The 17,500-nt window shown below is 42.5% G+C and overlaps 2 protein-coding genes across 2 annotated transcripts in view; both read right to left on the reverse strand.

The window, feature by feature from the left end:
- Window positions 1-4,911, reverse strand: part of LOC140563120 (gamma-aminobutyric acid receptor-associated protein) — a 5,210-nt gene extending 299 nt beyond the window's left edge. Inside the window, exons 1-3 of the mRNA XM_072688829.1 lie at window positions 4,689-4,911; window positions 2,227-2,305; window positions 1,975-2,093 (exon numbers count right to left, since the gene is read on the reverse strand). Coding sequence (XP_072544930.1) covers window positions 1,975-2,093; window positions 2,227-2,305; window positions 4,689-4,778 — 288 coding nt within the window. The 5' untranslated portion in view covers window positions 4,779-4,911. The remainder of the gene's footprint in view (window positions 1-1,974; window positions 2,094-2,226; window positions 2,306-4,688) is intronic.
- Window positions 4,912-9,191: 4,280 nt separating this feature from the next.
- Window positions 9,192-17,500, reverse strand: part of LOC140563274 (CTD nuclear envelope phosphatase 1A) — a 13,982-nt gene continuing 5,673 nt past the window's right edge. The window contains exons 2-8 of the mRNA XM_072688844.1: window positions 16,584-16,650; window positions 16,351-16,469; window positions 16,055-16,126; window positions 15,392-15,508; window positions 14,491-14,602; window positions 12,699-12,783; window positions 9,192-11,300 (exon numbers count right to left, since the gene is read on the reverse strand). Of these exons, the coding sequence (XP_072544945.1) occupies window positions 11,240-11,300; window positions 12,699-12,783; window positions 14,491-14,602; window positions 15,392-15,508; window positions 16,055-16,126; window positions 16,351-16,469; window positions 16,584-16,650 (633 nt within the window). The 3' untranslated portion in view covers window positions 9,192-11,239. The remainder of the gene's footprint in view (window positions 11,301-12,698; window positions 12,784-14,490; window positions 14,603-15,391; window positions 15,509-16,054; window positions 16,127-16,350; window positions 16,470-16,583; window positions 16,651-17,500) is intronic.

The raw sequence follows: 17,500 nt of genomic DNA on the forward strand, positions 1-17,500 counted from the left end.
CAGAACCCCTGTACCCCCCTGGGGAACGCGGTCACTGACAGACGTCTGGGCTCAGCAGGAGACTGAGGCCACTGCAGAACCTCTCTGTTCCTCCGCTGTTCTAATAAAAGGTTCACGTTAGTATCCAGGGCTTTCTCATGAAAAGTGTCCTGATGTCCAACAGCCGGGTAACGCCCAGAACATCTGTGAGGACAAAGTCTGACAGTGTCTTTAAACGACTCAACCAATCACAGACTAGAGCTCCACCTGAGATAGCGAACGTAATTAACACATGTCCCGGTGCTCTTCAGAAGAACCCCCAGCACACCAGGCTTGCAGCTTCTACAGTCCAGAGCCAGCCCTTCTTCAACTGCAGCGGAGCTACAAGAGAACTGGTCACCAGAAGACCCTGCATCTACAAGAACATGGTGTGGAATTCTCCACCAGTGGGAAGAGAGGCAGAAGGCCTGAAGAATCATCCACTGAACTGCGTCCGAATCTCCGCCAATGCTGCAGAAGACCTGCTGGAGACCCAAGACTCATCAGAAAACAGGCAAGTGTGGTGGAGGAAAAGTCATGGTCTGGGATTGCATCCAGTACGGGGGTGTCCGAGAGCGCCACAGTGTGGACAGCAACATCAACTGCCTGAAGGATCAAGACATTCTTACATACCGAACCTCAAGACAGGGCAGATTCTGCAGCAGGGTGGCGCTCCTTCTCATTCTTCAGCCTCCACATCAACGTTCCTGAGAGCAGAGAAGATCAGGGTGCTCCAGGATTGGCCAGCCCAGTCCCCAGACATCAACACTACAGATCACGTCTGGGTTGGATGAAGGAGGATGACTTCATCCTGAGTTATGAGAGTCACTGGCGAGGCGTATGGAAGGCAGTCCTCCAAGCTCATGGAAGTCATACATGATATTAATGATGAAGTAATCAAGACCGCATGTTCTACTGTTACTGTAGCAGGTTTCTGCACTCTAAATAAAGCCTTCAGTCCGAGCACAATCCTAATTAGTCCTAATTAAGTGATAAAACTCTATGAATGATCGAGAGAATGAGATAATACTGGTGTAATAAATACGATCAACTGATCCACTAATTGCTTGTTCTTCCTCCAGCGTGGAAAAGCGACAAGACGTCTGTCAGGGGCTGTAGAAACCCACCCAGCATTAGGACTGATGAAGTGCTTAGTGAGAATGTACAGAACCAACATAATTCAAAGAACCATTTAAGCATCACAAATGGTTCTTTACATTGCCTTTAGTAAAGAACCCGTGAAGAACCCCATTTCCAAGAGAGTATATATTCCCACTATTAGTAGTGTTCCTACTAATAAAGCTCTCGATAAGTATATATATATATACACACACACACACACACACACACACACACTGATGAGGCTATTCAGAACCATGACAACTCAGAGAACCATTCAAGCATCCAAATGGTTCTGGCAGTTGACAGTTCTACAAAGAATCACTAAACTGCTTTTAGTAAAGAACCCTTAAAGAACCTGTTTCCAAGACTGTAGATACTGACTGTTAGTACAGTGTTCCCAATATAATGCTTAGTGTGTGTGGAGAACTATCTTGGTGCTAGATAGAACCATAATAATCAAAACAACCATCCAAGCATCGCAGTCGTTCTTTGAGTTGCCATGGTTCTATGTGTTTGCTATAGAACCCTTACAGTAATAGTATAATATTTCTAATAAAGCTCTCGGTAAGCATATATAAAACTTAGAGAACCATTTAAGAATCCAATTGGTTCTTTGAGACATCATGGTTCCACACAGGACCACTGCTGCTAGAAAAGAACCCCTGAAGAACCCATTTTCACAATACTGGGTGAGCGTGTGTATATATACACTTGTTATTCAAGGGTTCTTTACTAATGGTAACGGTTCTATCCACACACTATGACATGGTTCTTTGCCCGATTAATGCTTGTCATAAAAGGTTCTATACAGCACAAAAGTGGTTCCAGACAGACCTGGTAGAGCAGACCCATGGTGGCGGACGTTGGAGGAATGACGTTGTTGACGAAGAAGAACAGCGCGTCTTCGGCCCTCAGGTGGATCCTTTTCCGGATTAGAAAGTAGAACTGTCCCACTTTGAGAAGCACAAACAAACAAACAAACAAGTAAATAAACACACATCAACACCCCCACCTCTCCAACAGGCCTGGTTCTACAGCGGTACTCTCACTGCTGTGGGTGTAAAGGTGAAAAGTGGGGACGTCCACCTGTGAGGTCAGACGGGACCAGGTACTTCTTCTTGTCCAGATCTCCTATCCGGGCTTTGGGGGCTTTCTCCACAATTACCTGGAAAAGAGAAGGACGCTAAGAGATTAGACAGGGGGTTCCTAATAAAGCTACCGCAACAGTATATATTTAAACTGCAGGTGCTATCTAGAACCATTTAAACTTCCAACTGGTTCTGTCAGTTGACATGGTTCTATAAAGCACCACTGTCTTTAGTAAAGAACCCTTGGAGAACTCACTTTTTAAGAGTGTAATAGTACAGCATTCCTACTAAAGCTCCCATAAGTATATATGCTTATGCTGCTTATGCTATCTAGAACATGACAACTCAAAGAACCATTTAAGCATCCAGCTGGTTCTATGTGTTTAGTGAAGAACTTAAAAAATGCCCTTTCTTTTAAGAGTGTATATACACAGTAATAGTACAGGAATCCTAATAAAGCTCTTAGTAAGCGTATATACAAACATGCTGTTGGTGCTATCTAGAACCATTTAAGCATCCAACTGGTTCTGTCAGTTGTTGTGGTTCTATGTGTTCAGTAAATAACCCTTAAAGAACCTCCTTTTTTTAAGAGGATATGTACTTAGTAAGCTCTCACTAAGTAAATTTACATACTGCTGGTGCTATCTAGAACCATTTAAGCATCCAACTGCTTTTGACAGTTGTCATGGTTCTATAAAGCACCACTGTCTTTAATAAAGAACCATTGAAGAACCCACTTTGTAAGAGTGTATATACTCAGTAATAGTACAACGTTCCTAGTAAAGCTCCCGTAAGTATATATATGTACTGCTGGTGTTATCTAGAACCATTTAAGCAACCAACTGGTTCGGTCAGTTGTTATGGTTCTATGTGTTCCGTAAATAACCCTTAAAGAACCCCCTTTTTAAGAGTGTATATACTCAGTAAGTAAGCTCTCAGTAAATACATATATATATACATATTACTGGTGCTATCTAGAACCATGAAACCTCAGAGAAGCATTTAAGCATCCAAATAGTTATTTGAGTTCCCATGGTTTCCATATGTGTTCAGTAAAGAACCCTTAAAGAACCCCTTTTCTTATAAAAGTGTATGTGCTCAGTAATAGTACAGTGTTCCTACCAAAGCTCCCCTAAGTATATGTACGTACTGCTGGTGTTATCTAGAACCATTTAAGCGTCCAACTGCTTTGGACAGCTGTCATGGTTCTATAAAGCACCGCTGTCTTCAGTAAAGAACCCTCGAAGCCCTGGTGTTCATACACTGGGTTCCTCACGGGTTCCTCACGGGTTCTTCACTAATGGTAACGGTTCTAATTGCCTGATTAAAGAGTTCCCACCTTCAGACTGAGGAAATGCTCGTCGTGGAAGGTTCTAGTCTGTTCTGGTAATGGTTCTAGTTTGTTCTGGTAATGGTTCCAGTCTGTTCTGGTAATGGTTCTAGTTTGTTCTGGTAATGGTTCCAGTCTGTTCTGGTAATGGTTCTAGTCTGTTCTGGTAATGGTTCCAGTCTGTTCTGGTAATGGTTCTAGTCTGTTCTGGTAATGGTTCCAGTCTGTTCTGGTAATGGTTCTAGTTTGTTCTGGTAATGGTTCTAGTCTGTTCTGGTAATGGTTCTAGTTTGTTCTGGTAATGGTTCCAGTCTGTTCTGGTAATGGTTCTAGTCTGTTCTGGTAATGGTTCTAGTTTGTTCTGGTAATGGTTCCAGTCTGTTCTGGTAATGGTTCTAGTTTGTTCTGGTAATGGTTCCAGTCTGTTCTGGTAATGGTTCTAGTTTGTTCTGGTAATGGTTCCAGTCTGTTCTGGTAATGGTTCCAGTCTGTTCTGGTAATGGTTCTAGTCTGTTCTGGTAATGGTTCCAGTCTGTTCTGGTAATGGTTCTAGTCTGTTCTGGTAATGGTTCCAGTCTGTTCTGGTAATGGTTCTAGTTTGTTCTGGTAATGGTTCCAGTCTGTTCTGGTAATGGTTCCAGTCTGTTCTGGTAATGGTTCTAGTCTGTTCTGGTAATGGTTCTAGTCTGTTCTGGTAATGGTTCTAGTTTGTGTAAATACACAGAGGAAGAACTGGATCGATTATTAATCGATATTTAGGCAGAATCGGTTGCAGCGAAGCTTGTGTGGAACTCTCCGCTCCACCTTAAACGCTGCAGCAGTTCCAGTAGGACCGCCAGGGGCGCCCGAGCCTCTAACAGCTGCGGCATTTAAGGTGGACCGGACAATTCCACACAAGCTAACACGCTAATAGGCACAGGCGCTAGAAGTCAGCTCTTATACCGTAACACGATCAATTATATCGATGACAATCGATTAATATATTCGATACGGGTCTATTTAAACACCTAATCCGAACATGATCCACTTCCGCCGCGGTTCGGTGGTGGATTTCGCCTCGTCACGGAGCGCTAGCCGCAGCTAGCCGTGCTATTGTTTAGAACAGCTGGTTAGCACTAGCTAGCACTCACAGGCACTCTATCCGGGTACTTCTTCCTGATCTTCTCCCCCTCAGACCGTCTCTTCTCAAAAGGGTGCTCTTCTTTATACATAAACTTCATGGCTGGAGGTCTGGAGGAGGTCTGGAGGAGGTCTGGAGGAGGTGGTAAATCCCTGGACTCAAGCCGTCGCTGATATTCGCTGCTCAGGAAAAACACTCGGACTCGGTATTTACAAACTGGCCGCGGGGGCGCTCCAATACGGCGCTCTCGCTCCCTAACTAGGGCGCTCCAATACGGCGCTCTCGCTCCCTAACTAGGGCGCTCCAATACGGCGCTCTCGCTCTAACTAGGGCGCTCGGCTAGGGCACGGGATCGTGCTGGTTGGGAGATTGTAAACATGTACTTTTCACATTGTAAATATGTTTTTAAAGATGTCCTATTAAAATGTGATAGAGTCATTCTATATATTTTTGCAATTTTTCACTTTTTTTAAGAATCTACACCTTCACATACATGCTTATATTTTTAAAAATCCCAAATCACACATAAAATCCTTATTAATTTATAGTAATGACAGGATTCTTTGAGTTTTCACCTTCAGATTGAGGAAATGCTTGTCGTGAATGGTTCTAGTTTGTGTAAAAATAGAGAGGAAGTGAATTTAAACAATAATTAATCAATTTTTTGGCAAAATTCACAAAAACAAATGCTTGCAACGTCTCTCTCTCTCTCACTCTCTCTTTATATATATATATATTAGCCTTATAATTATATTATATAATTCTTTTTTAACTAATTGATAATTTTACACTTTACAAGAAGACTTAAAATATGCAAAAATCAACATTTTAAACGAGCTCCGTTCTGAAGGCTCCGTTTTCCACCGTTTTCGTGGTGCTTCTCCTTTTTACCCTTCATGCTGTAAGTGTGCAGAGGATCATGGGTAATCAACAGATAAACAACGTACAATAATGACGTCAAAACCTGCCGTTTAATTCCTGACTGCTTTAAAAGCTCAAATGATGTCACTTCCTTGCTGTGATGTGATTTAAGTTCAGAACATTATTTCTACACAAAACAAATACGTGTGACGGGGTGGTAGGTCAAACTGAGCGTGCACACAAACCGTTCAAATCCAAATCCAGGGGATCTGGAAGTAGTTATCTACTGATAAAAATGATTTATGTTTATTTACATGTGACTAAAGTGAGTCCCAGTAAGGGCCAGGTGTGATGTTCTAGCACACACAGTCCTGTTATGCCCTACTAAGATCCCTCAGTTCCAGTTTCTCTGTAGTTATTACCTACCCAGGGAACTACAGACACTGAATTAGGACACAACATTTTCAGCACATTCAGGCCACGTTCCACCCTAGAAATGGCCGCGTTCCTCGTGGGTTCACTAAACAGGGAACACAGGCACGGTTTGAGACACAGCCAAGGCGGAAAGATCGCCACTGACGGGGGAGGGGCTTAGGCAGTGACGCAGAGACGCCCGTCAGCTGTTGTGAGGGTGGTCGATCACCTCTGTGTGTGAGTGTCGATCCACGAGGATCCATAAAGTTTCCATTTTAAATGGAATAATTACTAACACTACATGTCCAAATGTTTGAGGACACCTCTTCTAATGAATACATTCAGCTACTTTAATCTGCACCCATTCCTGACAATGACTGCCAATAGAATAGGACCCTCTGGAGCAGATCAACATCATGACCCTATTGACTCCATGCTGCCTAATAATGCCAGGCGTGGGCTAGAGGGGTATAAAGCCCCCCAGCATTGAGGAGCTGTGGAGCAGTGGAGGAGCTGTGTTCTCTGGAGTGATGGTGGAGGAGCTCCATGCAGTACTTCTGGGATGGGATGAGTTTGGGATGATGAGGTGGGGTGGTGATCAATCATCCAACATCCTGACCTCACTAATGCCTGAATGCAATCAAATCCTCACGGCAATGCTGCTCCAACATCTAGTAGAAAGTCTTCTTCTCTGGACAGCAGAGGCAGTTACTCCAACAGAAGCAGGATCAGCTCCTTAATACCCTTGATTTCAGAAGAAGCAGTGAATGCAGGTGTCCCAATACTTTTGTCTATATAGCGTAGCTCTGTGGAGATCCACTAGCTAGCAGACCTGTAACTAGTCATTACTTCTAATTGATTAATCTATCAGCTAGCATGCCCCCTACGCTTCCTGTAGTGTATTACAGTCTGTCAGAATGAGCGTGTGGATCATATGAACAATATAGAGCATTATAGAGCGCCCCCTACGCTTCCTGTAGTGTATTACAGTCTGTCAGAATGAGCGTGTGGATCATATGAACATTATACAGCATTATAGAGCGCCCCCTACGCTTCCTGTAGTGTATTACAGTCTGTCAGAATGAGCGTGTGGATCATATGAACATTATAGAGCATTATAGAGCGCCCCCTACGCTTCCTGTAGTGTATTACAGTCTGTCAGAATGAGCGTGTGGATCATATGAACATTATACAGCATTATAGAGCGCCCCCTACGCTTCCTGTAGTGTATTACAGTCTGTCAGAATGAGCGTGTGGATCATATGAACATTATAGAGCATTATAGAGCGCCCCCTACGCTTCCTGTAGTATATTACAGTCTGTCAGAATAAGTGTGTGGATCATATGAACATTATAGAGCATTATAGAGCGCCCCCTACGCTTCCTGTAGTGTATTACAGTCTGTCAGAATGAGCGTGTGGATCATATGAACATTATAGAGCATTATAGAGCGCCCCCTACGCTTCCTGTAGTGTATTACAGTCTGTCAGAATGAGCGTGTGGATCATATGAACATTATAGAGCATTATAGAGCGCCCCCTACGCTTCCTGTAGTGTATTACAGTCTGTCAGAATGAGCGTGTGGATCATATGATCATTATAGAGCATTATAGAGCGCCCCCTACACTTCCTGTAGTGTATTACAGTCTGTCAGAATGAGCGTGTGGATCATATGATCATTATAGAGCATTATAGAGCGCCCCCTGCGCTTCCTGTAGTGTATTACAGTCTGTCAGAATGAGCGTGTGGATCATATGATCATTATAGAGCATTATAGAGCGCCCCCTACGCTTCCTGTAGTGTATTACAGTCTGTCAGAATGAGCGTGTGGATCATATGATCATTATAGAGCATTATAGAGCGCCCCCTACGCTTCCTGTAGTATATTACAGTCTGTCAGAATGAGCGTGTGGATCATATGATCATTATAGAGCATTATAGAGCGCCCCCTGCGCTTCCTGTAGTGTATTACAGTCTGTCAGAATGAGCGTGTGGATCATATGAACATTATAGAGCATTATAGAGCGCCCCCTACGCTTCCTGTAGTGTATTACAGTCTGTCAGAATGAGCGTGTGGATCATATGATCATTATAGAGCATTATAGAGTGCCCCCTACGCTTCCTTTAGTGTATTACAGTCTGTCAGAATGAGCGTGTGGATCATATGAACATTATAGAGCATTATAGAGCGCCCCCTACGCTTCCTGTAGTGTATTACAGTCTGTCAGAATGAGCGTGTGGATCATATGAACATTATAGAGCATTATAGAGCGCCCCCTACGCTTCCTGTAGTGTATTACAGTCTGTCAGAATGAGCGTGTGGATCATATGAACATTATAGAGCATTATAGAGCGCCCCCTACGCTTCCTGTAGTGTATTACAGTCTGTCAGAATGAGCGTGTGGATCATATGATCATTATAGAGCATTATAGAGCGCCCCCTACTCTTCCTGTAGTGTATTACAGTCTGTCAGAATGAGCGTGTGGATCATATGATCATTATAGAGCGCCCCCTACGCTTCCTGTAGTGTATTACAGTCTGTCAGAATGAGCGTGTGGATCATATGAACATTATAGAGCATTATAGAGCGCCCCCTACGCTTCCTGTAGTGTATTACAGTCTGTCAGAATGAGCGTGTGGATCATATGAACATTATAGAGCATTATAGAGCGCCCCCTACGCTTCCTGTAGTGTATTACAGTCTGTCAGAATGAGCGTGTGGATCATATGATCATTATAGAGCATTATAGAGCGCCCCCTACTCTTCCTGTAGTGTATTACAGTCTGTCAGAATGAGCGTGTGGATCATATGATCATTATAGAGCGCCCCCTACTCTTCCTGTAGTGTATTACAGTCTGTCAGAATGAGCGTGTGGATCATATGATCATTATAGAGCGCCCCCTACGCTTCCTGTAGTGTATTACAGTCTGTCAGAATGAGCGTGTGGATCATATGAACATTATAGAGCATTATAGAGCGCCCCCTACGCTTCCTGTAGTGTATTACAGTCTGTCAGAATGAGCGTGTGGATCATATGATCATTATAGAGCGCCCCCTACGCTTCCTGTAGTGTATTACAGTCTGTCAGAATGAGCGTGTGGATCATATGAGCATTATAGAGCGCCCCCTACGCTTCCTGTAGTGTATTACAGTCTGTCAGAATGAGCGTGTGGATCATATGAGCATTATAGAGCATTATAGAGTGCCCCCTAGTGACAGTGACAAATAACCACGGTGACAAGATTTTATTGGAAATACGCACAGACCTGAGGACCAGTGCGCTCAGACACTTTGCATTGTGTATTGTCCAAATAGGCAGAGCTGTCAAGTACGATATGAGAGAGAGAGACAGAGAGAGAGACAGAGAGAGAGACAGAGAGAGAGAGATGGATGGATGAAACGAAACACTGGGCAGGAGATTTACTTTTCTGACCAATCAGTGAAGTCCTGGGTAGAAAAAAGAAGAGGGTAAAATAAGTGCATGTGTTCAGGTTTGGGTTCGGAGGGACTGAGAGCGGCTCTGCAGAACCGCTAACTCTTCCAGTTGGGAACGGCTGTAAAGTCTGGCCGCCGTGACCATGACAAACAAAGACAAAAGGGATAATGGATGACAGCGTCTCCAGGTAGAGTCCATGCTGATCCATCTCCATGACGACCAACCAACGACCACCATTTTTGAGAACAAAATTAAAAAATAAAATTTAAAATGAAAAATGAACGTAATCTCTGATTCGTTAACTTTTACAGAGCCCCAAAATAAGCCACTAAAAGATGCACAAACCGATCTAAAACCCAGCAGCTGAGGCTGTCCCCGGCTCCTCACCAGACTCCGCCCCCAAGCCCGGCTCAGGACTCCGCTGGGCTAAAGCAGTGGGTTTCACTTTGGTGGGTCCTTCAGGACCACCACACTGGGGAAGAGGAGATAGAAATGGGGGAGTGGAGGCGAGAACAGAGGAGAGGAGAGAAAAAGGAGGAAGGAGGAGAGTCAGGGAGTGGAGGTGTTGCTGGAGCTGCACAATATCCATTAATCACCACCAGCACTGCTGTTTACAGCACTTCGCAATATGCAAATGAGCTTCTAATCAATCAGTGAATTTAGTTTGGTGAGGGATGTTCCTGACCAATCACAGCTGGTCTGGTGACGTTTGAATGTCCCAGCAATAGTAACTATTATTAATATTTGCTGAATTTTATGGATAAAATGGTGATAAGATATTCAGTCCATATCGTGCAGCTCTAGACTTCATAGACTCAATACTGTTACTCTTCCCACTTCAGACAGAAAACACTCACATCAAAGTGAAAGTTCGCCGCCAGACATCAGTCGGACGTGTTTGATGCTTTTCAGTTCAAAACTGGAGATACGAGGCTCACGTAGCTAAGAATGAATAAAAGCGTTCACCTTAACAACTAGCACTGTTAGCTACATTAGCATCATAGCTCCAGTGATGGAAACCTGTACCCCACCAATTAGCACTGTTTGCTACATTAGCCTCAAAGCTTCAGTGCTAATTAGTGGGGTACAGGGGTTCATACTTCTTAGCTACATTAGCCTTGTACTAACGTTATTTCAGCGTATACCCACCAATTAGCACTGGAGCTACGAGGCTTATGTAGCTATGAAGTAATACCCACTAATTAGCACTGTTAGCTACATCAGCATCGCCCTTCCAAGTAATGGAATCTTACAATGGAATCTTACACCCCATCAATTAGCAATTGAGCTACAAGGCTAACGGAGCCAAGGACGAATGGAAACCATTGCTTTAAAACTGACTCTAAATAGTGGACTACTGGATAAACAGAGCAGAGGGAAACGGGAAAACGATGGAGGGATTAAAAGAGGGGTAAGTGCTAATCCAAAGCAAATGACGTCTGGTTCTCTCTCTTTATGGTGGGGGTGGCGGGAAAAAACTGCAGAAAATAAAAACGGCGAATACGAACGTCCTCTCGTGTTTCACAGACACACACTCCAGTCATGCATGCCCAGTGGAACACACACTGTAAGGCAGTTTCCATTTGGACAAAAACAAAAAATCAAAGAAGAAAAGAGCGAGAAAAAAAAACACAGTTCTGCTTTGATCTCAGTCTGTGTGTGTGTTCGTCTCCTCTCCCTCCATTCATTCATTTTGACTGATGAAGTTCCTCAGAGAGGTCACATGACCCAGAGGTCAGCTGACCACCAGAGTGGACAGTTCCAGCAGCGTGGAGAGGCTAGCATGTTCAGCAGAGGCTAAAAACCAAAGGGGGCGGGTCCAGAACTGGGCTGGACCAGCAGGACCAATCACCAGAGCCGGTGCTGATGCAGGTTTCTACTGAGGACGGAGCGGACGTCCGAGGTAAACCTGCAGAAAGAAAGAGAGAGAGAGAGAGAGAGAAATTAATATGACAAAGCTAATGAAATATTAACACAGACAATATTTTATTAAAACAGGGCTTTATACCCCCTCTAGCCCACGCCTGGCATTAGGCAGCATGGGACTGATAGGTGCAGTTTAAAGTAGCTGGATTCAATCATTAGAAAGGGGGTCCACAAACATACACAGCATCTTTCCTATAAGCAGCAGCCATTCAAAGTGCTTTACAATACAATCTTCAGTATCAGTCAAAATTCAAATACTCATTAAATTCAAAGGGACAAATACATATTTATACGAAGAAAATAAATCTTCAAATATTTTAATCTTTAGGAATAATTCATTCAGGCTATCCACAGCACCTGTCAAACACTGCTGACCACATTTAACAAAGGGGGAAACTTGTTATTGAAATATTTACATAAATAATACAGAAATGTTTTTTATTTTATGATCATTTGGACTAAAATGCTTTCATTCATTGTTTAAAAAAAAATAGTGGCAATACAATTAATAAATTTGTACTGATTATGACTACATTCACATTCCCAGGCTATAGTGACACTCATCTGATTTTTTTGCCCTAACAATCTTTCAGAGCTGCTTTCAAATCTGAGCTTTTTTAAAAAAAAAGAAGAATAATAATGAACAAATACAAAATAGCAAAGGACATGCTGCAAGGCTATGACATCAGATCAAATCTTATGCCTGTTTTAGCCGAATGCATGTGCTAAGTGCTGTCATTGAAACTGTCAAGATAGATGAAACCAGTCTTAGCAAAAAAAATATATTTTTGATTAATGATTATTATTATGATTATTATGTGAACATAGTCTACAAATCTGCGGTTTCTTTAATTTGTTTACATTGGTTCAGTAAACATTCAAGCATTAAGTTTAAACAGCAGAATCTCGAGATTAAACAATATTACAGCTCCGTCTTTAAATACTCAAAGTTTTTCTGTTTTACATTAAACTGATGCGTTTGGCAACAATAATAAAAATATCTCACGTCCTGTTGAGTAGTAGACGTACACCAGACTGACCAGCAGGTGGTGCAGAGCAACGCTTCTCGTTAGCAAATACCTTTCTGAAACTCAGAAAGCCTCATTTCTCCATCGCTACTCATCACACACACAAACACAGAGCCTCTGCAGCTGTAGTCAAAACTGCACACTGTGCTAAACAATGTGTTAAACAGTGCAACACCATCAGCTGAATGGGAGTGAGTTCTCAGGATCGCGACATGTGGCCCTCTTGGAAGGACTCTTTAGCAGCCGCTGTCTGTGCCGATTACAGCCTTCCTTTCCTTTAATATGTAAAACAAAAATAAGAACTGAATGTTGGTCACAGTGTGAAGTCAGTACTTTGCAGTGTGGTACAGTACCTCAGAGCGTCCAGCATGGGCAGCAAGTTCAGCAGGGCCGTATCACTGGGGTCACTGAACCACGATTTTATAGGTATCGCATTATCTGTAAAAACAAACTCAGATTAACACACACACATGCACACACACACACACACCAGATTAGTGCTGGATCGATACCAACAGTGCCGACATCAGTACTGGTACCAGCTGTGGCTCCTCAGCACTGGAGCAATTTTGTATTTCTGTACTATTACATATACCTCAGTACCTATATGCTGTTATTACTCCCCCCACCACAAAAAGAGACACCCCCTTAAATCACCTTCCAACCAACCCCTAACTACCCCCAGAGATTGATTCCTGCCCCCCCTCAATCAGCTGATCGGTGTGAAATATTGAACACACACACTAGCCGGATGGAAACGACGAGGACTCTACGTTTAAACCTGCTGTCTGCTCGATGTTTCGGTTCCTCCGCTGTATTTCACAGCGCTCGGTTTTCTTTGAGTCACTAAACTCCTCTGCGCACCATCAGGCCCCTGCAACTCATCCAGAATGCAGCGGCACGGGTCGTCTTCAATGTCCCAAAATTCAGCCATGTCACTCCACTGCTGCGTTCTCTCCACTGGCTTCCTGTAGCTGCTGCCCGCATCAGATTTAAAACCCTGACGCTGGCCTACAAAGCCAAGAACGGACCAGCCCCTCCGTATCTGATGGCAATGGTCAAAAGCCGATCCGCACCAAGAGCCCTTCGAGCTTCAAGTACGGCTCGGCTCGACCCGACATCCCTCAAAATCCGCGGAAGACAAGCGTCCAGGCTTTTTTCTGTCCTGGCACCAAAGTGGTGGAACGAGCTGCCCCTGGATGTCCGAACGGCCGAGTCGCTCGCTGTCTTCAAACGCAGACTGAAGACCCACCTCTTCAGAGAGTACTTGGACGAATAGTTCTATGGTCGCCTTATTGTATTGTGTTTAGTAATGTCTAAGCTTAGAGGTATCTTTTGAATTATTAGTCTATTCTAACTAGCTGAGGCTTTTCTTGGGTAAATAGCAAAGCACTTTGTAAGTCGCTCTGGATAAGAGCGTCTGCTAAATGCCGTAAATGTAAATGTAAACTGAACAGTCAGAGAATCAGAGCACAGCTGCGTTTAATAAACTCCACATTAAACTTCACACAGAGGTCGTGAAGGATGTGGTTGGACGGCCTGCGTGAAGCAGTGGTGTAATGAAGGAACTGTAACATCCTGTTGAGTTAAACTGTGGGATTTAAGGCTTAATTCTGAGGTTTTTGTTTCCTCTAAATGAACTCAGTTACTGACTCTGAGCTCAGCCCCACCCAACAACAACTGGAGGAAATGTCAGAAACACTGGCCGTCTGTGACTTTTGACCCAGTTTAGCTGGGTAATTTTCACAACATTCAATCAGGGCTGGCCAGTATCATAATAGACTACCTCTAGCGGGACATAAACTGCATAGCAACAAGCAGCTGATTGGATGGCAACCTATTACACAACCTATTACCTAATTTTCTATTACCCAGTAAAACCACTGTAAGAGTTTTCATCCTGTTTACCCATAAAAAGTTTATTAAGTGTTTGCTAACTAAATACCAGTGAGATTTTTAAGTTATTATTACTGAAAATGTGTACAAGTACCTCTGATATATGTATCTCTGCCACTGTGAATCAGTCAACCCAAAAGTTTAAATATTTTAGAAAACAAAAACAATCAAAGAAACCCAACATAAAAAAGCATAACTGTGTCCGCTTGGCCTGCGCTGGAGGGAGAGGCCCTGTGTGCTGCTGTGTACCTGGATGACTGCGGTAAGCTCCAGGTGAGTTGTCCAGGATGACTATACTGGAGAGGTCACTATGCACTACTGAAAGGTCCTTAATGTAACTGCCCAGATCCAGCGTACAGTGCTGTAAATGGGGGAAATCAGTCAATTAGTTAATTGCAGGTAGACACTCTCTCTGACCACAGACTATGTTTATTTTACTATTAATGTGTTTGTACCCACAATATATAGCAACCATGTAAACTGGTGATAAAAGTAATATTTAAATAAATGAACTATTAAACTAATAATATTAATTAAAAAATATTTAAATTCTTACTATCCATGCTATTGCTACCAATACTGACTTCATATCATTGTTGTCATACAAACTTTACAGGAAAAAAAAATATCTTGGGTATTACAGAGCTCTTTTTTTTTTTTAAACAAATAAATAAAAATACACATCAATAACTCCAGGGATGACTGACAGTAAATGTATGCAAAAACGTTGTATCACTAGTTGTTATGGAGGTAGATTGTCATTCAGACGTTTATGATAAATGAACCAATAGAAATGTTCTAAAATGTCTTAATTAAATATTTTTACATTGACTCCCATTGAGGGGATATTTTGAAGATTGAAGATATTTTTTTCCTGTAAAGTTTGTTTGACAATGATATGAAGTCAATCAGCCCAGACATGTTTGGTTTCTTTAGCACTGCAGCTACAAGGCTAACATATCTAACATGTAATGGAAGATCACACTCCACTAAGCATGGTGCTAACTGCTGCCTAAATCCTCACACACTCATCAAACTGTGTGGAGGTGTTCAGTAATATCTACTAGACTTGATTAGGTGTCTTCTGACACTGTATGTCTAACTTTAGGGAAACAGTCCAGTCAGGACTCTGGCTTTAATGTACAGTTACCTGTCTGTAGTATCTGCGTTTGAGGATGCCCCTGTTGTTGTCCAGTTTATCTGCCACAGCAGAGCCGTAGATTTCCATACTGGCTGTAAACACAACCAGCTCGTACCACTGACTCACCTGCAGAAAACACACACAGAAAACTCAGTCTCCACACACACACGCGCCTACAGGAGCTCCTGAGGTGCTGATGTAGAGATCAGGGCAGTGGGAGCTGCAAAGGGTCAGGTTTCAGCACGCACAGCTTTATTTCAGACACGACTGGAAGCTTCCAGCATCAGCATGAACTCATTAACCCCACCCTCCAGGACCGACTTACTGACTGCTTATAGGTAACGTATCCTTATGTAATGTACAATATACTTTGGTTAGGAGTTCAACATTAGTACTAATACATTAAAAATAGTACTACTGCTATTCTAATGTTATATAGAGTTTTACAGGTACTCACTGACCACTGACTTTGTTTATTTGTGTGTATTATAATGTTACATAGAGTTAGTTACAGCTAGACACTCTCACTGACTATGTTTATCTGGGTTTATTCTGATGTTATAGAGAGTTAATTACAGGTAGACACTCTCACTGACCACTGACTTGGTTTAATTGGGTTTACTCTAATGTTATATAGAGTTGTACAGCAGCTGTGTATAAACAGAGACTTACCACTTCTAAGAAGAAGTCGACATGCGGCCTTTTATGCACAAAAAACCTCACTGGATGTTTGTCTATTACCACCTAAACAGAGAGGAAACAGAGTCATTAAACCACAAATCACAGCAACTTTCACAGATCAGTGACTGAAACTCATTTACATAAACACACCCACCCACTACATTTCCCAATGAGCAATAAATAAAAGCATTACAGAGCGCCCCCTACGCTTCCTGTAGTGTAGTACAGCCGGTCAGAATGTAATTACCGTCATTAATCACCGCTAAAGGTGGTGTGTACGTGTTTACCTTTAGTATAAAGTCTGGCGGTGTTCCAGGCCGGACTGTAGGCCTCAGCACACCATCATGATGAGAGTGTATCAGAGTTTCGTCCAGATCCAACACCAGGATCTTCCTCTTTACTGCATCTACACACACAAAATAAATGATTTATTGTTATTAACCACATTATGAGCACAGCTTTCGGTGGTTAAATACACCTTAATGACATGTACATATACTTCAAATAAGTCTGAACTCACTGAGTCTGTTTCGAGATGCAGGAGACAGAGGTAATGTGTCGTAACGAACTGTCTGATACTGTATTATCTGCAGAAAGAGTGAGAGAAAAAACAATTTATGCGATAATAACAATTATAACTTATTAAAGCACATTTTATAAATGTATGTAAAATAATAAATACTGCTTATAAAACATGCCCAACAGTGTATATACGTCAAATTCACTTAAGCGACAAAGGTCTGCGTATTTCAATACTCCACAACTGTTTATTTACTTAAATGCTTACTTAATAACCCTGCAATTGCCAGCACTAATTAGTCTCGTAGCTCCTGTGTAAAACTATAGAGGAGTCTAAATGTTTTAGCTGATCGACTACATTTGAGGACAGAGGGGAAGGGAAGTGGGAAACTGTGTTTTGGTTTTAAGCTAATTACTGTAAAAGGTCTGGAAAGGTGCAGTACAGTCGTCTCTGACCCGACACCGACTCCGTTCCTAATGGTCACTCTCAGGAACGCTACACACAGATTAGACAGAGGTTCCCTGGAAATCTGGAACATTCCCAAAACAAAACCTCCCCCACACAGCACCGAGCTCATATTACTGTACAGGACGGTCCCTCGGAGTCTGAGCTAATCAGCGGGAACACTCCAGGCAACCAGGATACTGTATAATTCATAATTGTATAAATAAGTAAATTATTAATGCTTTATAAATGCTAACCTACAAACGCAATAATGCTTCTGTAATACCTTTATTACCTCCAACATATTAACTGTAACACTAATGTAACTTAAAATGTTCAATGAAAATATGTCATGTAGAAATACTAACCTATAAATCTGAGGGCTTAACTTCTTTCAAAATGCCAACACACACACACACACACACACACACACACAAACACACACACACACAAACACACACACACACAAACAC

This window comes from Salminus brasiliensis, chromosome 1, assembly GCF_030463535.1.
Source record: "Salminus brasiliensis chromosome 1, fSalBra1.hap2, whole genome shotgun sequence".
Classification (NCBI taxonomy): Eukaryota; Metazoa; Chordata; class Actinopteri; order Characiformes; family Bryconidae; genus Salminus; species Salminus brasiliensis.